Source organism: Larus michahellis, chromosome 1, assembly GCF_964199755.1.
Source record: "Larus michahellis chromosome 1, bLarMic1.1, whole genome shotgun sequence".
NCBI classification, from domain to species: domain Eukaryota; kingdom Metazoa; phylum Chordata; class Aves; order Charadriiformes; family Laridae; genus Larus; species Larus michahellis.
Window position 1 is genome coordinate 165,652,950 of NC_133896.1, and position 23,502 is coordinate 165,676,451.

Genomic DNA, 23,502 nt, shown 5'->3' on the forward strand with positions numbered 1-23,502 from the left:
TTGCGATTTTCAATTTATTTTTTTCCAGAAACCACTCACGATCTGTTGAAAAAGCAGAAAAACATGGTCTTTATCTTAAGAAGTTCACTTAATCTCCACCAGCTGTAGTTATTTGTCGAATTTAACGTTCAGTTCTTAAGATATATATAAAGTGATTTATGAAAGATATCATGGTCTTAAAAAAATAATGTAATGAGCTGTAGTTGAATTAAAAAATGAAACAAAACCACTCGAGATTCTGGGCTAGATCAAAGAAAACTTAAATCTTCTGCCATTTAAGATTACTGATTTATTTTTCCATAAGAGTAATACAAATGAGCTTAATTGAGCTCAGCTAAGTTATGTAAAATTAATACTTGATGAGGAATCTAAACAATACTGTTTATTTCATTGAATTATTACAAGCCGTAGGCTTAGAGTACAACAGCTGAAGTATGTTTGGGAGGCCGTACCAGGATCTTTGATATTACTCTTACTTATTGATAGTATCAAACTGCTATCAGAACTCAAGCAACTATGTGACAGGGTGGAATTTTGCCAAGAGGTATTGCAGTACATTCACCATCCTCGTATACTAATCATATCCTCTCCTGTTGAACTGAGAGATGACCTGTTTTCTTTGAAGCACAGGCCTGTAGGAATCTTAGGAGAAATACAGGATTTTGAAGTTACAGCGTGTTCTGCACCTCAGTGCTTATTTGCTTTTCTCATAGTAACATCTAATACACATGCAAATAATTTATTTTTACTTTATGTAAATACACAGCTTTTGAAATAAGCTTCTCCCCCTCTGCCAAACACTGCTTCTAAAAAGGATCATTATTTTGAAGCAGTCATACTTGTAAATCAATTTGTTGTTAGTAAATTGCTATGAATATTAGGAAGATGAAAATTGATATGCTCAGCAACAGTCTGAGCACTGCTTGTTATTGGAACTTTGATTCTATGATGTTGGTAGGAAAACAGGTATTGCAAGATAAGACTGCAGAAAATAATATACATCTAAAGGTATATAAGCTCCTGCTGAATATTCCATTTTTAAAAAATGCAGGTAGATATAATTCATTATATTTTGATGGTATGCAGACTGCTTAACTGAAAGTTGTATCTTTTATAATTCGGGCAAGGAGGGGTTTTTTTGTTTTGAGATTCTTAAAGCGTCTCCATTTGTTGAACTTGAGTGCTTTTGTTCTCCGTATGGAAAATTATAATTTATATTATATTGATATTTATTTATATTTATATTTAAAGTACATAGGTGTTTTGAAACATTTTAAAGCTGTGACATAAATAACCTGCTTGACATGTTTAGTTTCATATAACAATTGTATAACAATGAAGTAGTTACTGTTAAATATTTAATAGTGTTGTCAGTATGCAAGACATTTTGCTTGCGTTTAACATGGAAGTTATGCCTACTTTCAGTGAGTTTACAAACTACGTTACACTAACAGCATTCAGCATCTTTTGGACAAAACACAAAATCCTTGTTCATTTTGTTAAGGGAGTTTATAAATCATGATCCCAGTTCTTCCAAACCCCAGGTCACAATCAAAACCTTATTCAAATGATCGCTCATGTGCAATGTGTATCTGTTACATGAATAAATTACAACATGCTGAATATCATATGAACAGAGAGAAGACAAGAGGTCCTGTATAAGATTCAGCACGTTGATTTAAAATTAGAGAACAGATGATGGACTTCATTTTCTTTCAGAGAGATACCTACCTAAAAACGAGTGACTCTCCTAGTCAGTAAGTAGCACATAGTTGAGTGACTAGGAATTGAAATGAAGTACTCTGTCAGGAAAAGAAGTAATAATAGGAAGTATATAAAGATGTGAATGGAGAAACAGATAAACTGTATCTTGAGACCAACATTAAGTGTCCAAGGTAACTCTTATTTTCAGTGCCTTGTTCATACTGGGACAGAAATGCATCAAACAGAATGCCGTGCAGAGTAAACACAACTGGCACTCATTAAAGATGGAGATGCCAGTGAGGGATCGAGAGAAGGGATTTAGGGAGACAAAGCAATGTTATTAAATTTAAAGCCAAACTAAACACTTTGAGAATATTGTAGAGACTTTGGAAAATCGTCTTCATCAGCAGAGCTGCAGAGCTAGCTACGGAATTCCTAACATAGAGATTTTGAGGTAACTGAGTGAATAACAGAAAATTTTGATTGTGTAAAAACTGAGGGCAAAAATGGGAATGCTGTGCCAGCTTTTTGCTGTCAGCAGTTGTGTTTGGCTCTAGTTTTACTATTTTAGAGCTTTTTAATGACACACTTTATTTGAAATGGAGATCTGTGCCCTTTTATGTTGAGTACTGTACATCCCTGTGATAAAAAGACAGTCCTTGGCTGAGTGTTCATACATGCAGTATTTTAAAAGTGTGAAAATGAAACTAAACCAGAGAGTAGAAAAGTCAAGATAACCCTGAACCTTGATTCGTGCAACAATCGGCCATCTCTATGAAACTTAGTAATCATGGGCACTTTTTACAGAAATGTATTAAATAGAAAATTCAGATAACTATATAAAATGCTGATGTTTTCAGATAAGTAGAATGAAACAGATTGAAACAAGGTTTAAATATTTCTGTTTTCTAGGCAAAAAAAAAAATAAAATCAAGCCTAAGGGGCAGCAGATTACTTTCTTAAACCATTTTTTGTATGTGCAGCCTTAGCAAGAGGAAACCAATAATGCTGTTAAAAGACAGAATGGATTGATGGAAAAATACATGGGCTGTATATATATATACACATATATAAATATAAAGGCTATAAAATTTGAGAATTATGTTACTATGCTGTATCATGGGGTGACAGCAACATTTTTCATACTTGTTACTCAGTGGACTGCGGTACAGTTTTGAGATGCCTGAAAGGCTTGAACCCGATGTTCAGTAGGGCAGATGTTCATGTGGTGCCTTGCCCAGCCGTGTCTGCAGGGGTTCAGTTACCAAAGCCAGCCAGTTGAAAGCCATTCTTTACTATCTCAGCACTGTGGTGAAGCTTTCCCTAGGCTTCTCAAAGCGGATTTATTTTAAAAGTACATTTAATGCTGTCACACGGCAATTTCTAAGATGTACTCCGTATTTGAAAAATAAAATGTAGTTTAATATTTGAATATAATACATACCCATATAATACATAATTAAGTATTCGGCTCAAGGTTGCTGCATTTTTTTCATTGGTTGGTAGAATTTCCTGTGAAAATCCAAATTAAAAAGTGAGGGCTTCCACTGTGGACAATGTCTAGTGATGGATAAAACTGAGAAAGTTTCTGAAGTTAAGGTATAATTAGGTGCAAGTGAAGAAACTTTGTATCTATAAATTTCAGCAATCCTAAACCTTATACTCTAATTAAACACGAGTAATAATGCCTGTTTTAATGGCATGGGTTTTTTTTTTCCTCACAGCCATGAAGGAACGGATTCTGAAGCTGACCTGACAGATGTTATCGTGGTATTAAACAACTTCAGAAGCAAAATTATCAAAGTCCAAGTATGTAAAGAGATACCTTTTTTTGTCTACAGTATTTGCTTATATGAAGTATGACTAATGCTTACATGTTTTAGGCTATATTTAATTGGAAGATGTGTACCGAAATATGTAATTTGGATGCTGTATAATTAGAGAAAGGTGTGCAAATTAATGTAGTTAATTTGATCCAATCAGGTTATACTAATTGCATGGGAGATTGTTAAATAGCTGTTAAAATAATACATCCATGTGCGTAACATAGTTCAGATTTGTCTTATCTAGCTTAAGGTAAGAGCATAGTCTAGGTGCCTTAAACTCCCTCTCTGCTTAGCAGAATGAGAAAGACAGTGCAAAGGACTGCTCGTCCCATCTCGCGTGTGTGTTTAAACCAAGGGGATCACCACCTCTTGAGACATCCAGTTCTCTGCTGTGACTGGGGAGGGATTTTACATGAAGTCCAGATACCAGAGTGGAAGTTAAAATTGGGTATGTCGAATGCTACCCTGAGCTACCAAATTTGTGTAAATGAAATTACGTTACTTATATTCTTGAAGGTGTATCAAAAAGAGGTAATGAAATCAGAGGAGAATTAAGGAGAAAGAACGTCCTAGTATTATATGTTTTCCATTATTTTGTAAAGTAACATTTTGTGTAGGTGTCCTTGCTACTTTGTATCCTAATTTTAGCCTTTGAGAAGGAGAGAGAACAATGTGAACACAACTATAGAAGGAATTTTTAAAACCACATGTGAGAGTCTCTTCCCCAGCCTTGTAACTGAAAGTTTCCAGAACCTGGAGGAAGCGTATTACTCCGTGGAGCGTGATGAGCCTGCCTTTAAACCACAGAGAATGGGGGAAAGGGGTGCCATTTGGGTCAAAATAGTAAAATTATTCTATGTGAAAGGTGGTATCTACTGAGCTTATAACTAGAATATGCGAGCTCTATTATTCAGTTGAACCGTAGAATCACTACGGTTGCATCCTATGCAATACGTAGGATGTGGCTTCAGAAGCATTAAGGTGAAAAGAAATCTGTAAGCATTAGCTTGACGGCATAAACATGGGAAATTAATATAGTTAGAATTGAATATGTTCAAACTTCTAGTGTTTTAAAAGCTATTCGGGTTTCAAGAACAATTAGGTTTCTTTTAATCAAGGAAGCTAAGGTCAGCAAACAAAATTAATTTGGAACCTTTATTAAGCATCTGGGTAAGAAAACAGAAATTGCTTAAGTTGGCTGGGAGAGCTTATGTTCCAGTGACAGATTTGTCGCCTTATCCTTGTGAAGGACTTATGAGAATTGCAGTTTCCCTGCAGGTAAGTTCCATGAACGTGGTGTGACACCCTGCTACCCTTCTTCTCGCAGCCAGTGTCCAGATCACAAACTCATGAGGGCAGAAAATGAGATACCATTCCCCACACTTTTAGTTATTGTTTGCATAAGGAAGTACAGAGGGCTTGAACATGCTGTTTGATTTATTAATCGCCATTTAATTTTTCCTAATTGGTTATTGTTGTTCTTACTACAGCAAGTTCTTGTTGCATTAAAGGTTAAAGGAATTTGGCAGAAAATAAACCCCTTTGCATTCCAGCTTGTCCTCAGATATCAGAGGGGCTGGGGGCAGCTGGGCTTAAATTCTGAGTGATGCCCAATTTGGCACTATAGGTCCGGTCACGTTCAATTTATTGAACTACCACAATTACAGATGCACAATAGCGCAATGCACTTCTGGTTTAGTCACGTTCAATGAACTAGCACGGACAGATTTAAGGAGCTTGATCACGTTCAATGAGAACTCTCACAGCTAGATTAATGAATAGTGCAGTTTATTGAGGCAAGAGAATTGCAGATTCTTTTGGACTGCTGGTGACAATACCCTGTCTGCAAAGCACATGCAAGTAATACAGCAGCATGAACCAACTTGAGTAATATAGTAGCATAAAACAACTCTCTATAGCGATTTCTGAGTTTCCCAGGGAAGCACTCAGTATAGCCGAGTGTTCGAATCTCACCCGATAGGCGTCCCTATGGGGGGGGAAGAGAGGCTCAGCCCATTGACTGGTCCCAGAAGTCAGCGATGGTTCGTGATATCTTCCTGACATCCCTCCATTCTTAAACCATTTTTATACTATTTTTTACCTTTCAGGTGGAGCTTGAGTGACTCTAGTCATACATACCTTTGTTGTGCTTGGTGTAAACTCAGAAAAGCAGAAACTCAGAGCACAGACTCAGTGAGGGGTGGTTGCACCTTGGAGGCGGGTAGTTTTTAGGATGGAGGTGTGTTTTGGTGTTATAATGACATTATGATTAGCAAAGTTCAATCTAAGGACATGATTTTTACAAAAAATAAGAAACTATTGGCTCAGGGTAATAACTATGCAGCTTATCAGTGTTCATAGTACTGTATGTTCCCATTCCCTGCTCTGATGCACAGAGTTTGGCTATAGTATCTTCACACTGCCCCACTCTCTCTGCTGGCTTTTTTCCACCTTAGAATCTGCTGACTCTAAGACTGCAGGTTATGTGGCCTAGGGAACTACAGTGGAATACATTCATTGCGTATCAGCTGCATTCCACCCTGGAAATTTCTTCAATGCTGTACCTTTTCTTAAAATGTGAATATAACTTTAGTTCCTAAGTCACCTCCAGCAATTATCCCACAGTTCTGTGTGTAGTTTAAAAGCACAAAATGAAATTTTTACTGTTCAATTTAATGAAGTTCAGTAAGTATTTTACTGAAATAGAAATTGGTAAGATGCTGGTCCAGCTCTAGCTAATAAGTACGCTGCAATTAGATATCACAACTGAAGTAGTAATTAATATCAACTAACTTGCCAAATTACACAAATACATTTATTTTAATGACTAGGTACAGAAAAAGCCTGATAAAATCAATGAAGATCTCCTTACTGACGGAACAACAGGAAAAAAAGGAAATCGGGAATCAATTGCAAGGTAATGCATAACTTGCTTATATTTTAACTCTGCCAGGACATGTTTATTATTACTTATAGCAAGTCAAGTAAATGTTTCTTACTTAATAGCGATACAAATATATAAAAAGGCTCCCCAAGGGATTTATAATATAAATATTACGTTTTGGTCCCCAATAATATTCTTCTCTCTAAGTTGGAGAGAGATGGATTTGATGAGCGGACTGTTCAGTGGATGAGGAATTGGCTGGATGGTCGCATCCAGAGGGTAGTGGTCAACAGCTCAATGTCCAGATGGAGACTGGTGACAAGTGGTGTCCCCTTGGGGTAACCATACTGGGACCAGTACTGTTTAATATCTTCATCAAGGACATAGACAGCAGGGTCAAGTGCACCTTCAGCAAGTTTGTGGACACCAAGCTGAGTGGTGCGGTTGACTTGCCTGAGAGACAGGATGTCATCCAGAACAGGATGGACAGGCTCGAGAAGCAGGCCCATGGGAACCTCATGAGGTTCCACAGAGCGAAGTGCAGGGTCCTGCACCTGGGTTGGGACAACCCCCGGTATCAATACAGGCTGGGGATGAAGGGATTGAGAGTAGCCCTGCTGAGAAGGACTTGGAGATACTGGTGGATGAAAAGCTGGACAGGAGCCAGCAATGTGCGCTTGCAGCCCAGAAAGCCAACTGTATCCTTGTCTGCATCAAAAGCAGCGTGGCCAGCAGGGTGAGGGAGGTGATTCTACCCCTCTGCTCTGCTCTGGGGAGACCCCACCTGGAGTACTGCATCCAGCTCTGGGGCCCACAGCACAGGAAAGACATAGAAAGAGGAGGACCACAAAAATTATCAGAGCAGGTGGAGCACCTCTCCTATTAAGAAAGGCTTGAGAGAGTTGGGGTTGTTTAGCCTGGAGAAGAGAAGGCTCCGGGGAGACCTTATTGTGGTCTTTTGGTACTTAAAGGGGGCTTACAAGATGGAGACAAACTTTTTAGCAGGGTCTGTTGCAATAGGACAAGGGGTAATGGCTTTAAACTAAAAGAAGGAAGATTTAGACTAGATGTAAGGAAGAAATTTTTTACACTGAGGGTGATGAAACACCAGAACACATTGCCCAGGGAGGTGGTAGATGCCCCATCCCTGGAAGCATTCAAGGTCAGGTTGGATGGGGCTCTGAGCAACCTCATCAGCTAAAGATGTCCCTGCTCACTGCAGGGGAGGTTGGACTAAATGACCTTTTTAAATGTCCTTTCCAACCCAAACTGAGTCTACAGCTTGTCTTTTCCCCCCTTCTGTTGTAATGTTTTGTTCAACTCATTATTTATTTTTCAGTCCCTCCTTTGCATTTCTAATTCCTGTTCATTTTCTCCATTGGCATTATTTTTAATTTGTTGTGTCAGGGAATCAATCTCAATGTGCAAATCTCAGCCAGTAACGTGGTCCTCAGATGTATCAAAATGAACATCAAAAGGCAGGCTATGATGCTGCTTGTCTGCAGCTAGACCTAGTTTATGAAATTATGTGGTTTTGTATTTGTCAATAAAATACCTTTTGCCTTAAAGTTTTTGTTCTTTAAATAATTGTAATAAATGTCTCAAGCTTTATACTTGGAACTACTAACATTGTAGTATTTCTAATTTGCCATACACCATTGTAAAATTTTGTTTTCAGTTGGTCATAACGTTGCTCACAGTTATGTTGAGTGTGGATTGTATGTGGTTCAAGCTGCCTTTTTTAAAATTTGAATGTAGTTCTTATTAATGAGATACAAATTCTTATGAAATTGTTGTATCACCTTTGAGAATGACGTAAGGGCAGAAAAGGATGTTTCATCACTGTCTTTGTTAGTCACATGTGGTGATGGTTGCATTTTAAAGAGATTGACGTTCTTTCAGTCCTGCTATCACTACGTATGAGAAATGGGACAAAAAGTCAGAAAGAAAGATGACGGACAGCTTGAGACTGTGAACTGCAGTCTATTTAGCCTGTGAGAACTCAGTGCTAGTTGTGGAGTTGTCTCCTTTGGAGATGCCGCACCACACAGTCAGTGCCGCTCCACTGATGTCCCTTTCTTTTGTGTCCTGATCAGGTAAGACTGTGCTGTCTCCTCTTAACCAATGCTCGGTGAAAAGAACATGGGTTTCTCAAAAGATTATTCGCACCATGTACACACATTGCAGCCTTCTGAGATCTCAGCTTTGTGTTAGTGGAGTGATGTGAATTCCTTGAAATATGTTGGAGATCTGAGACTTGTCTGATTTGCTCTTAAAGATTACGAGGGATACTTATTTTTGTACTTTTTAAAGTATATTTTTAAAAGGGATCTAAGCAGAAGAAAAATAAAAAGAAGTGACTCACACAATCTAAGTGCATGAGGAATGACTCACCTCAAAAAAAGACTGTTGAGGTGAATCTCTAACAATATAAAGCCACGCTGTAACCAATTTTGGCTAAGGCAGCCTTCGCACTTCTGAGATCTGTGAAGCGGTGCTCTGAGGGAGACTGCAGCCACCATCTCCCACCTCCGTGTGCTGGAAGGCATACGTGATTAAAAAACAATGCTGGTAGACTTGATTGAAAAAGAAGACCTGGTGTTCAAAGCAAGCAAAAAATGCTGTGCAGCAGAAGCTAGAAAACCTCTGGATGATGGACCTCAAAGATATAGGGTGGCCTATAGGGAGAGTAATTGGATTAATTTAAGGAAGAATTCAGCAAATATTATGAAAAAATCAGGAATGCCCATCACCAGAGACCACTGGCTGTTATGAGAGTATTCTGGGAAAGGCTGCTACTCCTCAGCCTTGTCACTTGCTGTTGGTAAGGTACTGGGCTAAATATGTGGTTTGGCCTGGTGTGGCCAGCTTTCTGTTATGTTCGGTCTGTATTTTAGAGTATATATTCCGCTCAACCACCTGTGGGGCTCTGCAGACATCCCTCGCCTCAAGAATGTGCATTGGTTCTTCTGGTGTAGAACGCGTGTGGATGAAGCTTGAAAAATAACTGTTGCTGATTTTAAAAATGACCAGTTCTCAACTTATTCTGGCTGTGTGTTGTTTCTGGCTGGGTGGGTTTTTTTTGGGTTTTTTTCTGTGATAAAATGTGGAGTTCTTGCCAAATTTAGGTTCTGTTTGATTGCAAATATTGGAGACTGCAGTTGTGCCATCGTTTGTCCCGAGTGACTGGGTATGAGGTGTTGCTCCCAAAAGATTTTGATATCATAGGCACCTGCAGTGGGAGTGGAATGTAAGTCTGTTCAGTTACTGTAGGATGGGTGTTTCTTTTGTGTATTTTCTTACTTTTGATTCTTTTACAAGCTTAATGGTAATGTAGTAGTATTTTCTTTCTGCTGAATGCTTACTTTATATAATAATTTGGGGGGATTTTTTTCTTAGATTTTCAGAAGAAATTCCAGCAGAAGAGAAGGAAAAGAAAAGTGATGTTCTTAACATTTTTTCAGTTGCTTCAGGCCATTTATATGAACGTTTTTTAAGGTAAAGAAAGGTAAAAGGGAAACAAGAATTTCACAGCGATACTGTAAACGCTCATCCTAAAACTAAGCAGCTTAAAGAAACTGACTTTTTTAACGAGGTGTAAAGTATAAATTATCAAAGCACAGAAAAGTTGTATATAGTGAGGACTAAATTAATCTTTGAGAAGAAACTGATTCAACGTACAGATGTTCAAAAATACCATTATTCTTTGAAGAAAGAATATTGTTATCCATGTCTTTCATGAGTGCATGTGTAAGGTGTGAACGTAACAGATGCAGTTCAGCCTCTCTTTATAAAGATATAACTGAAGTGACTTCGTTAGGGTTACATCTATTTATGTTTAGTCCAAACTATGGATAACACATGCTCATACGGCCTTACTTATCTCAGCGTTCATTCAGTAAGCAGTGATTGCTTCTAAGGAATTCTTACAGCATTGCCTAATCTGTTCACGACCATCTCTGTTACTTTTCTGATTTGAGTTTTTGTCTACGGGTATCAGATGTAGTGATTTTCCTACCCTAAAATGGAATTTCACGGTTCTTTTTCATGCATATTTATTTGGAAAGTAGTATTTTTGTATGTATTGATTTTTATTTCTTAGCAGTCTGATGCAGTTTGAACATCTGCATTTCTTTCTTTCAACCTACGACAGCCTTCATAAAAGGAAAGACTCATTTATTTTAAAGGAGAAAAAAAAAACTTTAAAACATCCTACATACTTCTTTACCTTACTTTAAAGCTTATTATTTCTTGATTTTTTCAGGCAGACTTGTCCTCACGTAAGGCTGTAAGGTGTTGCTTATCTGTCTGGTTACACCAAACAAATGCCACAATAGTGGAAAAACAAATTAAACCAAAATAGTGATTCTTGCAGTTATCAAGGGTTTTCTGAAGAGGACCTTAACTTGAACAATGCTTTTTCTTTCCCATTATTTTTCTTTTCGGCAACCTTATTAAACTCAACCAATGTTTTCTAAAATAAGTTATCTCAGTACCCAAGTTAATATAAGGTAGTAATTGTTATTCTGATTTTGTCAGGCATCTCTCTTAGAATAAAACTTGTTAACAGATCCACTTTTGAAATTGTTCATTCTAATGTTGCTGAGCCAATGTGGATTGAATAAGTCCATCTCAAAGTGGTCCTGAACAAATGCTCTTCAAAGCTTTTAATTGAAATAGAAATTTCTGCTTAAACTGGGTTAAAGAAAATTAGACTTAGAAAGTTTTAGCGTCTGTTAGGTGCAGTTGAAATTTAATGACGTGTGTGTATTTGTTTGTTTATTATAGACTTATATTTCCACAGAATTATGATGCTTTCTGTCCTACGTCATACAAAAACACCAGTTAAATTTTGGTTTCTGAAAAACTATCTCTCCCCAACATTTAAGGTAGGAGAAATGTCTTCCTATAATTATTTTTTCTTTAAAATTTTAAATAGGTTTGTTTTTTTTAAATTACAGTTGAGTAATTATATAGTTAAAATTAAATTTTCATAGTTGGAAATAATGTCTGAATGCATTAAATACCAATAGTTTTAAAAATCTCATGAGGACGGTAGTTCTTTTCTGGAACCCAAAGCCCAGTGATATATTATAATCATTTAATCTCTTCTGATAGTCTCCCAGAGCTTGAAATCAATGCTTTTTATATTTGTGTAATAGCTGAGGATACTGCTAGAACTAAAGAAATGTTTTCAAGTAATAAATTATGTAGTCAGTAAGGCCAACACAGCTGCAACTGTGTTGCAACATTCCCTCTTTTTCCTTTTGGGTCCTTTTGTGTCCCGTACCTGTGCAACTAATAGTTTTTTGGTTCTTCTTCTAGGATGTTATTCCTCACATGGCTAAAAAGTATGGTTTCAAGTATGAGTTAGTACAGTATAAGTGGCCCCGTTGGCTTTATCAACAGACAGAAAAACAAAGAATTATCTGGGGCTACAAAATTCTTTTTTTGGATGTTCTTTTCCCTTTGGCTGTGGATAAAATAATATTTGTCGATGCTGACCAGGTAAGGCAAAAATAATGCTGTATAAATGTATGAGGAATTCATTTTGGTTTAAATTGATCCGGTTTCATTCTCTGTGGCCATTTTATTCAGATGTTGGTCCCGTAAGACTATTGCAGTTGTACAAGTAGAACCAGTGGTGGTGCAGAAAGCGAAATGCAATAATTTTACTTTTAGTCATGTAGAAATTAAGAGCCTCACTGCGCTGAGTTTGCCCTAAATTGTCTGTGGAGCGAGAAAGGCACCTGGAGGGGTCTGTGTGACCTTAAAGGCGCATTTCACCTAAGGTATATTTGAGTGATTCAGTCCCTGGGCTGATTGTGAGAGGACTTCTCCACTATGGACGGAGTCTGAGACGATTCGTTTAGAGCATTTGAACAACTTCTAGATGGCTGAATTTTTTCAATATTAATCCTCTCACTGTTTTTCTTAAATTTGTATGCAGTCTCTCACTCGGAAATGAATATTATATGGTATACTGAAAGGTCACATGCTGTCTCAAACAGATGAGACACTGAAGAGTCCATCCTGTGGTTATTAAAAACTTCAGAACAAATATTACGTATCTGGGGCCTTTTCCAAAGCTTGAGAATAAATTAAATTTAGGTGTAGCAATGCAGACTGCAACTTTTATAATTTCATCTGGATACAGTAGTAATACTGGTTGTCTGTCCTAACTGCTTGCTGTAAGGATTTCTCTATACAGAGAAACAGCTAAAACTTTTTTTTTTTTTACTGCTGATAAATTAGATTAGTGGGATTTGATGGAAGAATGATTGATTAGTAAATAAAGGACATCTGTAAAATGTCCTCATAACCCATTTTTAAAAGTACTTTACTCCTAGATACGAAGATTTTTTAAATGATGCAATAATTTTGAAGTGCCCAAGTTAGGTAACAAAAAGGAAGGACTTTTTTAGAAGGGAGATGCTCAGTAGATTTTGAAAGCTCTATACTCCTGCACGAAGGCATTTAGTATTGGTCAGCCAGAAACACTGGTCTATGAAATAAAAATACTTTGCTTGTTTTATTTAATTTATACTTTTTTTTCCTTGAACAATAATTTGGTAAATATCATTCCAGTGGAATACTTCATACTGCACCATTGCAGTGTCACAGTTTGTTTGAGTTTTTTTTTAATTAAAATTTGGGAAGCTTGCTGCAATAAATGTCCTCGTATGCACACCTTAAAGAGAGTATTAAATCGTAAAAATAAAGACTTTTTTATTTAGATTGTGAGAAGTGACCTAAAAGAACTCAGAGATCTGGATCTAAATGGAGCTCCCTATGGATACACACCTTTCTGTGACAGCCGTAAAGAAATGGATGGGTACCGTTTCTGGAAATCAGGATACTGGGCATCGCATCTTGGGAAAAGGAAATACCATATTAGGTGGGATAACCCCTTACATATTTTTGTGCAGTTTGTGAATTTGATTAAATTCTGGGTCTTGGTGTTGATCGCTGAGGCATTCAAAAGCAATTGCCCTATAGTCGTTCTCAGTAAGAGATGAATAAGGCGTGAATTCTGATGACATACTGATTTCACTTCTTGTGTTGTAGCTTCAGGCACTTAATTAAAAAAAAATATATTCCTTTAGGATGGGAACAGGTTTTGGTTTCTTGTTATTTTCATTAATATTACCAAAAAGGAGGTGAAACTCCACAAAACTGAGTTCTTTTGTTCATATTTTTAGTGCCTTATATGTTGTGGATCTGAAGAAGTTCAGGAAGATTGCAGCAGGAGATAGGCTTCGGGGCCAGTACCAGGCACTTAGTCAAGATCCAAACAGTCTGTCAAATCTAGATCAGGTATATATGGCTTTAAGCAATTTGGTTTTTATTTTCTTTAACTTTCTCAATGTGCATGGAGTTATTTTGTATCTCGATGTGTATGTTATATAATTCTGAAACCGTTTGCCCCTTCCTGCTGTTTTAGCACATTTTCAGGTGTGCAGATGAGCACAGTTCATAAAACTGAACATTAAATGATGATTACTTTAAATAATTATTTAATATGAAAAAATGAGGAGAAAACAGCATAGGGGACGCTGTCCTTTATTTGTAGTTTTTCTATGTGCATTTGTGTTTTTCTAATGATAATCCTATATTCTGATAATGGTAATTATAGTCTTATATTATTATATTCTTACTTGTTGCTGTATACGGTCACCTTGGGGTGACAGTATCTTCATTTATATAACTCCACCAATTTTTAAAGCTAGGAGGGGTAAGTCAGGGTGCAAGTCACAAGCATGTAAGTATATTCCCAGATGTACAGAACATACTTAAATTTATTATTTTCTTCTGTAGTAGAGGTTCTTTAACTCAGTAGAAGATTGATAATACAGCTTATCTGCTTTCTGCCTGAGTAGATAATACTTTATGTCTCTCTTTGGGTGAACTTCATAAGGCTTCATAAGCATGATTGTCCCTGCTTTTGTAATTTTTCTTTTGGAAATTACTGAACCACAAAAGGTTTTTACCTGCCTGTGGCAGTAAGGGATCCCACAGTAGCAAACCCCACATCTCTCAGTGTCTGCACTCCACCCCCTTTCTCTGCAAGTGAGTTCCTCTCGCTTACCTATGTACATTATTGCCACTTGCATTTTATCCAGAAATAAAACTAAGTATTGAAAATAGGAGTTCTTATGACGCTGGAAGAAAAGTGGAAATACAGCTACACTACAAACTCGAACTAGACTGGACACAGGGAGTCGGAGCAGCCGGAAGCTGTAACTGTTAAGAGGAAAAGACTTGATGTAACAGCAAGAGTCAGATTTTACCTCTCTCTTCTGGAAAACAGAACAAAGTGTTGGCCCTGTGTCGCACACTTAGAGAGGCCTGATGTGATAGAGCTGTATGTTTTTCAAACATAGTCTTACCCAGATGGACAAGGTGTCTTTCAGAAAGACCTTTAAGATTCAGAAGCTGGTTACAGCATCACGATGCTGCTTTTTTTTCAGAAATGGTACTTAGTTTAATCTAACGTTCTCAAAATATTTATAACGTATTTCTTTCCATTTTAAGGTGTTTATGTTTTCGATTACAGCATTAATTCATGACAGCATATACCTCTTACAAGTCTGTTGGATCCAATCAAAAGCCATTAAGTGTCAGCTGCCCTTCCCTCAGCACATCGGTGCTGAGAGCAGATTTTAAGGTAGTTACATCTTGGCAGAATGGAATTGGAATTACTTAGGAAAGGGAAATATTTCAAAGTAATATTTTTGTAGTAATCTGCTTTCTGACTGTATTGATAGGAATCATCTTCTGTCTTCATTGTTACTACTTACACCAAACACAGCAACATTCCTAGAAATACAAACCACAGTCCAATATATTTTACAAAGGTCCCGCAGAGTTTTTGTCTACTGATAAGTATGCATTATGATAATTTTTTTCTTTTTATTTTAAATGTCTGATTGGAGTGCTCACTGCCCTTCTCAAAGATGCAGCAATCTCAGCTCTTTGCTCATCTGCCAGCACTGATGCCTTCACGGGTAGTAGTAAAGGTTAACATAAACCACAAAATAGAGGTAGATAGAGTGGAAAAAAAAAAAAGTAATTTTAAATGCCAAGAAGAGTAAGTAAAGAACTCCTAGGGAGAAAAATCACACATGATAAAAACTAGACTTCCAGTACAGTGCATTTAATTGTACTTTTTAAAGGAGAAGCATGGAAATGTCTATGTATAGATGACAAAACAAATACTTGACAAGTATTTATACTAATAGCCATTCACTAAAAATGATTAACCGTCTCGTTCTTTACTTAAAGAATAAAAATCAGCAGAAAGGAATGTAAGACATTCTTTTATTAAGAGTCAATGTTTTTATATTTTTAAATTGAGGTTTTATTTTCTAATAAAGATATTGCTGTAGAGGAGTTCCCCTTTAAAACTGTGTAGCTTATCTGACTGAATGTGAAAACAGTTGTACTGTAAATCAAATTGAAGAACAACTTTTACATGTTGTTTGTGAAAGTCTAGGAGACTTTCATTTCAGCAGTTTACATATTTTGGATGAACAAGAATTTTGGCCCTGGCAGTAAAAACAATCTGTTCTTACCCTTGTTAATTTATTTTTCTGATTCATGAATATTTCCTTTGATCTTCTAGATGTATTTTAGTGGGTTTGAGGATAAAACACTTAGAAGAAAGGATAAGCAACTTTTTGTTTAGATTATTTTTTTTTATTTTCTTCTATTTACTATAAATCCTGGAACTAGCAGCTGTCTTTCTACTTTTTACTCCATATAACAAGTTGTAAATTCACAACTTTGACTTTCTAAATGAAATCACAATTCCTGAGTTACTACTGTAACCCTCAGAGACACGCAACAGAAAACCAGTCTCTTTTCTCTTGAAATTGAGATGGTGATAAATCGTTTATTTTACCTTTCAAAAATTAATAGAATTGAAGTTTTTAAAACACAAAGCATTTAAATCAATGTTTTGATTTAAATAGACTCTCAGTCTACTTAGATTTGATGTAATTTTGCCCACACTAATATCTATATTTGAATTAAATTATATGCCTTTCATAATGCAGCTATATGTGCTATTCTGTCACATTTAGCAATGTGAATTGGCAAAATAAGAACTAACTAATACTTATTTCAGTACTGACATTGATTTTTTTTTTTTTTTTTTAAGTATAATGTAGGAGTTGCACGTGTGAAGGAGCTTACGAATGGATCTACCAATTACACCTGCTATTTTTAACTGTGGCCAGAGTACCTGCAGCAGCGTATGATGGCCTGAGGGTTTTCTCATCTGTAAATGCTGTTCCCTGCATTCAGCAAGATACTAATTCAGAGTTTTCATGATGAGAGTACTTGACTATATACTAAAGGTTAAAAAAAAAAAAAAAAAAAAAAAAAAGTGAAGTAAAGAAGATAGCCAGAATAGCAGTTTAATGTCTTTTTCTTTTCATGCTCCTGTTTCTGGAATTCATTTTCCTAGAAGTCATCTAAATTTAGAGTCATGGCATAATCCCGGATTATATGCTTTTGAGCGTTTTTGTGAATTTGAGGAATGGAAAGATGGTTAAGTTTTGCTTTAATAATTTCACACAGTCTAATTCTGCGTAGTAGTATTTATGGTCTGACATGCAGTATCTGAACCACGAGTAGTTCAGACAGTAGTATTGCTTAGGTCAAGCTAAGGAAGGACAGATGTAAGTATAAGAAAAAAATTGCTTGAGAAATGAGGTGGAATTGGCCATCAAAGTGAGCGTGACTGAGTTTTCAAGCTACCTGAAAAAGAACTAGGTGAGCACTTAGAAGGAAACGTAAGAAGGAAATGTAAGAACAATTTGCAGAAAAGGTACTAGGCAAAGCTATTCTACTTTTAAGTAGTTGCTTGATAACCAGTTACATTAAATTCAATGCTATTTTATGATTTTACAACATTTGTACAGGATCTTCCCAATAATATGATTCATCAAGTAGCCATTAAGTCTCTTCCTCAGGAGTGGCTTTGGTGTGAAACCTGGTGTGACGATGAATCCAAGAAAAAGGCTAAAACAATAGATCTGGTGAGTTGATTTTGAGTTTAATTAGTGTTATAGATTAAAAACTCTGCTGTCATTTCTGTGGCTTTTGAGATATGCGTACGTGATGTCACGGAGGCGGCCTCGCTGCCGGCACAGGAACACCACTTCCCTCCCCTCGCAGTACAGCAACTTTTTGCCTTTCCTCTGAGACCTCTCCCGCTCGCTCTCTACCCGGTTTGCTTATATTAAAGCTGAAAACTGTACCCCAAAATTAAATGTCGCTAGCTGTAACTGGACAGGATTGGGGCTTTTTAAACCAGCATCTGTATTTTCCTTATCTTTTTTTCCATATTCAGCCAGGTTAGTGGAACTCTGATGATGAAGTACTGTTAACTGTCTGAGTATTTATTGTGTGCTGCTCTTGCACTCCCTACAAAGAAGGTTCCCCCAGAGCCCTCTGTGTAGAGGAGTTAATATTATCATGGTTTGCTCTGTCCGTTTCATCGCTATAAACGGGAGATAAAGCAGAGCTTGAAAAGTGTAATTCTGAGGAGACTGTCCATATTTAGAAAGAAGAAAGTGTCTCTGGGCATTGAAACAGAGAGAGAAAACGTTCTTCTCTGTCATTATTGCTCCCATCCCATTTTTTCCCCATTCTTGTTTTTCTGACAATGCACACGCTCTGTAAGTGATACTTCAGAGACGTAATTCTGAAGACAGACAGACAGGTGGAATCTGCTGGGAATATTCAGTATACAAATAATTTTGTTTTCTTTGTGCCTTTACAGATGTTAAAATAAGCTTTTTTTTGGTGCATTAAAGATGGGTGCTCTATTGAAGAAAGACTGAAATTAAGTTACTAGACTGTCTTTCAGTCCCCATTATCATGTATCACTTTTTATTATCATTTCCATTTATGTTATTTTATGGCAGTAATCGATACATTTTCTAGACGCCACTAGAGGAAGCATCACAAACTTAATACAAAACATACCAGATTCAGTTTCAATATACTCATGTATATCTTGTATCTCCCTGTGTCACTTTGTCTAAATCTTAGTAGTCGTGCGCCAGCCGTGCTTTTGCTCTCCGTATAGTCAGCAGCACATGGAAAAATACGAGTATTTACAATAAAATGTTTTGAGTTATTTAAACAGGGTTTATTTACAATTTGGTTTGTGTGACTATTATTATTTTTTTTAATTATTAATATCAAGGTAACTGACCTTGCACGCCGTCCTTCGGTGAAATTGTAAATGCTGACAAAACTATTTTAGGTAAGTTCCTTCGAAAGGTGATGTTTTCACACTTGCTTTGTTTACATCTATTATCTTTTAAACTTTCAGTGCAACAATCCCCAAACCAAAGAACCAAAATTAAAGGCTGCGGCCCGGATAGTTCCCGAATGGGTTGACTATGACTCTGAGATACGAAAGTTAATCCAGCAAATTGAAAAAGAGAAGAAAAATCTAACATCGTTCTTTCAAAAAGGTAATTTTCATGCATATTCTATCCGTTAGCTTTTAAAAAAATAACCATTTATATAGTTGAAATTCAGATTGGAGGCAGCATTAGTGTAATTTTTCCAGCTCTCAGAGCAATTGTGTGGGGTTTGAGAGTCGTGGGATGCTTCTTTACACAGGAGTTACACTAAGAGGATAAAACCTTTTGTTTCATGCCAGAATCTAAGAGAAAATGTAGTGGTGGACCTCAAACACAACCAACTGTTCCAAGTCATTTGAGCTGCAAATATTAAATAAAGCACATTAGCTTAGACCTCACTTAGAGAATCTAAAGCTGATGTCTATTAAACAGTAGGTAACTGAGTCTCTATTAATTTTTCTCTGCATCTCTCACTTTGGGCTTATCAACGTGGGGCCTTTTCGCACCAGACTAAATGGTTGTTTAGTTTACAAATAGATTTTCATGGTGGTTTCGTTTTTTACTAAAATTGTTTTAAACTGAGTTAGTTAGATAGCATGAGAAAAAAAACCTCACTCCTATAGGATTTCCAATACGACTTGACTTCTTGGAGTAATGTGAAACACAAAAAAAATAGTGATCTCAGGTCTCAAGGTTGAAGAAAACACTTAGCAGATAAGTATTTAAAAGTCATGTGTCAAGGAACAGATTCACTTTTTGTTATAAAGAATTCTTAGTAGTTTTTATAGTTTGTGAAAGCTTATGGGTCAACTTTTAGCGAGGCTCTAAAAATGAAGTTCATGTTGTTGAACTGACTGACTAACAGGAAACAAAGTAAAGGGCTTTCTCCACATTTTACAAAACTAGTTATTAGGTCTGCGTATAACTGGGTTTTATCATTACTTTTTTTTCCTTTGGTTACAGGGCTTAAGCACGACGAGCTTTAGCACAGCCTGTAAACAGCAATGGTGACAGCTCAGTAGTCTTCTGGGAAAGACCGAGTGGAAGTTATGAATGTTACTTTGGCACCATTTGGGATATTCCATAATGGGAGGTCAAATATTTTATAACTTATAGTGTTATTTAAAATGTTTTAAATGAAATACGAAACCAGAAGAGAATCCACGGGTACTTGATTTTTTTTTTTTTTTTTTTTTTTTTTTTAACCAGCGCAGAGTAGCTTTCCTAATTTCATTGGTTTTCTTTTCCTTTGCTAAAAGACAGTTTGCCCAGAGGATTTTTAGGGTATAAAGAACGATGTGCTCAACTCTTCAGAGATGTGTTGTGCCCATCTGGGGGAGGACACACACATTAAAGATGTACATGAAAACCGTTTTGTGCATATTAAATGCATTAAGCTACTGTATTTAAATATAAAGAATTTTGGTTATATGTCCATAGTTTTGTCCCTGGAGAAATGCTGAGGTCACAGGAAAAAATGTCAACGTAGCAAAAATTAGACATAAAAAACCACCTCATGTAATTCAGACCACACCAATCTAAGTCAACTTGGAAGCTTACTAAAGCAAGAAATGTCACTTTTCTTTTTTTTTTTTTTATGCAGGATTGCTGCACTCTTACTAATTTAAAAAAAAAAAAATCACTTTTGATTCTTAGGCTCCTTTTGGTCATTTAATAGTATGTTATAAAATTCCATTATATTTTTTGGTTAAGATGATTTTCCAACCAGCATACATTGCACCAGAAGGTCGGTACCTGAAAGCGGTTTCCACTCGGTTTTCATTATCATCATTCTGTTTAGAATTTAAAAGAAAATAATAAAATACGTGAGTAATTTTGACTATAAGTGGTGTCTCCTGTAATTTTCTAAATATGTACACACAAAACCATTGCTTTAATGGGCTACTGACATTTTGATCCCCCAAAAAATTGCAGTGCAAAGTTCTTGCAATACATATTTGAAAATAGGGGATTTATTTCTTAAACTGAAATCTAGTGCCTTAAATACATACTCTGTTGTTTAGACTGTGCTGGTTTCAAAATAGGGTGGACGTGACCACAAATCCTTATAAGAACGGCTTAACACAGTCTTTCAGTCTAAATGCTTGAAATTATAAAAGATGAGGTAATTAGCACTAAGTGTGTGAATCCACGACGAGTTACGTATATTTCCATAGCAGCAAATAATTGAATAAATAATAAGAAAAATGAAGCATGTGTTGTATGTACTGTCGTCATCCTCAGGTGTTGGTTATTTAAAATTTCTTACTGTAAAGAGCAGGTATTTAAAATCATGCTTTGCTGATTTTTTTCAAGTCTTAGTAATACGAGACGTGTGAATTTTTTTTACAGCTTTTTATATTTTTTGGTTTATGACCTTTATGCATTTTGAACACTTTTAACGTGTCACATATGGATTTTAAAAAGTCTGTTGTGGGCATTTGCTTTGTATGAAGTACCCAACGAAGCGTTGCGTGTGTAACCCAATAGCAATAATAATTAAATCCTGATGGCGGTTGGCTTTAGCTAGCCCCTGTCACTGCAATGTCTGGTTTGTTAACGCCTCTTCTCTAACATCGTTCCTTAAGGAGATCAGGCAGCAACTCGAACATATGTGAACAGAGAACTTCTTTAAGTTGGTATTTTGCTACCATAGAGATGGACTTATAATGGACTTGTAGTAATGGTGCGTATACATCTGCTGAATTCAATGCATAACAGTGAAACAACTGATACTCCATATCAGAGAAAAAAAAAAACATTATTCAACTGCTTGCTGCCTTTTCCCCCTTTTTTCCCCTTCCTTCCTTCCTTTCCCCTTCCTTCCTTCCTTTCCCCTTCCTTCCTTCCTTTCCCCTTCCTTCCTTCCTTTCCCCTTCCTTCCTTCCTTTCCCCTTCCTTCCTTCCTTTCCCCTTCCTTCCTTCCTTTCCCCTTCCTTCCTTCCTTTCCCCTTCCTTCCTTCCTTTCCCCCTTCCTTCCTTCCTTTCCCCCTTTTTTCCCTTTCTTTTTTTTTAAGCTTATACTTCCATCCTGATGCTTTACTCTGCAGCAGCATTTCACATTGATCTGCCTTGGAATTGGGATTTCATGCTTGAAGCATACATTGGAAAACTGGTTTGTTTTTTTTTTTTATTTAAACCAGAAGTTAAAAGCTTTTATCTTTAAGAATCCTTAGTTCTCGTTATTTGTAATTATCTGTGTGGGAAATTTCTGTTATGCAGTATAAAAAGCAGATAATTTATGCACTGATTTCTTGTTCATTTTACCTGTAGCATCCTGTTCTTTTTGAAATTGGATTACTTCTACAGGCTTCAAAAAAGAAATAGTTCTTTAAATACTGTTTCCTTTAGATCACTTAAATGATTAGAATATAATGTTTAGAAATGTAATTTGCTGGAGATATTTTGAAGATTTAGAAGGTTTCATGCCATTTTCTACCGTGTTGTATGTATTTGTAAAAAAAAAAAAAATGTTTTACAGCATTTCTTTTTCCTGCATAATAATTTTTTTCAAGGAAAGCTCTTTTTTGAGATATATATTGGTTTATAAAACAAAGAAGGTCCAGTAAATATATTCGCTACTTTTCAAAGATCTCCTTAAAGCAGCACTTTGAATCATTAGCATATCATTATATTTTTAATACCAAACCAATTGCTTCTGTATGTTGTACAAAATATTAAAAGTTGCCACTGAAGAAAATCATTATTTTTCCGTTCACCTATGTCGTATTATACAATAACTGGGTTAATAGATCCGAGGCAAAAAAACCTGCAGCAAGTCCTCCAATGGCTTTAATCTGAAGAAAGTCTTTGTGCTGGGAAGCGGCAAGTTCAAAGTCAGGCATTCGCTGTAGGGAGGGACCGTAGAGAGGCGAAGAGTTTATCTCTAATTTCCAATCCGTGTGCTCCGCCCTGTGAAAGGGAAGAAAGCGCATCCTGGGTTATAGGAGTGTTACCGAAACCTGGTTCAAATCAGTAAATAGGTAAAGTAATATTTGACTCTTAAAAGGAAGAGCTTATACAATTTATATTCATGTTACTATTACCGTGTCTTTTCTCAGCTTGCTCTTCTTGATATCAACGTGCAAGTTTAGCAGAAAATGAACAAGCGAGACATTAGTGCAGTACTGTGGGCAAGCCTGAGCTTTAGTAGCGAAGGTATTTCTCAGTAAGGTTCCTTTTAACCTTTTTTCTAAATAGAGTGCTTGCCTTCACACCCAGACTTCACAGAATCATAGAATACCAGGTTGGAAGGGACCTCAAGGATCATCTGGTCCAACCTGTGTCATCTAGCCAGGACGGCCCAGCACCCTGTCCAGCTGAAACTTAAAAGTGTCCAGTGTTGGGGAATCCACCACTTCCCTGGGGAGATTATTCCAGTGGCTGATTGTTCTCATTGTGAAAAATGGTTCTCATTATGAAAAATTGTCCTCTTGTGTCCAACCAGTATCTCCCCAGGAGTAACTTGTACCAGTCTTTTCCATGTGACTCCTTGTAAAAAGGGAGTCTCCATCTTCTTTGTAGCCACCCTTTAAACACTGGAAAGTGATGATAAGGTCTCCCCTAAGCCTTCTTTTCTTAAGGCTGGACAAATCCAGTTCTCCCAGCCTTTCCTCATATGGCAGGCTTCCCCCTCCTTGGTCATCTTTGTGGCCCTTCTCTGGACCCTCTCCACATCTTTTTTGTATAGGAAGGACCAAAA

The 23,502-nt window shown here is 36.6% G+C and overlaps 1 protein-coding gene across 3 annotated transcripts in view; it reads left to right on the forward strand.

Annotated features, from left to right (window-relative positions):
* UGGT2 (UDP-glucose glycoprotein glucosyltransferase 2) overlaps window positions 1-21,343 on the forward strand; it is a 92,547-nt gene extending 71,204 nt beyond the window's left edge. Inside the window, exons 30-39 of one of the 3 annotated variants that reach the window (XM_074562862.1) lie at window positions 3,429-3,513; window positions 6,362-6,447; window positions 9,814-9,912; window positions 11,219-11,303; window positions 11,740-11,922; window positions 13,152-13,312; window positions 13,617-13,731; window positions 17,343-17,459; window positions 18,764-18,908; window positions 19,764-21,343. In XM_074562862.1, coding sequence (XP_074418963.1) covers window positions 3,429-3,513; window positions 6,362-6,447; window positions 9,814-9,912; window positions 11,219-11,303; window positions 11,740-11,922; window positions 13,152-13,312; window positions 13,617-13,731; window positions 17,343-17,459; window positions 18,764-18,908; window positions 19,764-19,786 — 1,099 coding nt within the window. In that variant the 3' untranslated portion in view covers window positions 19,787-21,343. Of the gene's footprint in view, window positions 1-3,428; window positions 3,514-6,361; window positions 6,448-8,316; window positions 8,505-9,813; window positions 9,913-11,202; window positions 11,304-11,739; window positions 11,923-13,151; window positions 13,313-13,616; window positions 13,732-17,342; window positions 17,460-18,763; window positions 18,909-19,763 lie in introns of those variants that run through there. The other 2 variants (XM_074562871.1, XM_074562879.1) reach the window with 2 other exon arrangements.
* Window positions 21,344-23,502: the final 2,159 nt, after the last annotated feature.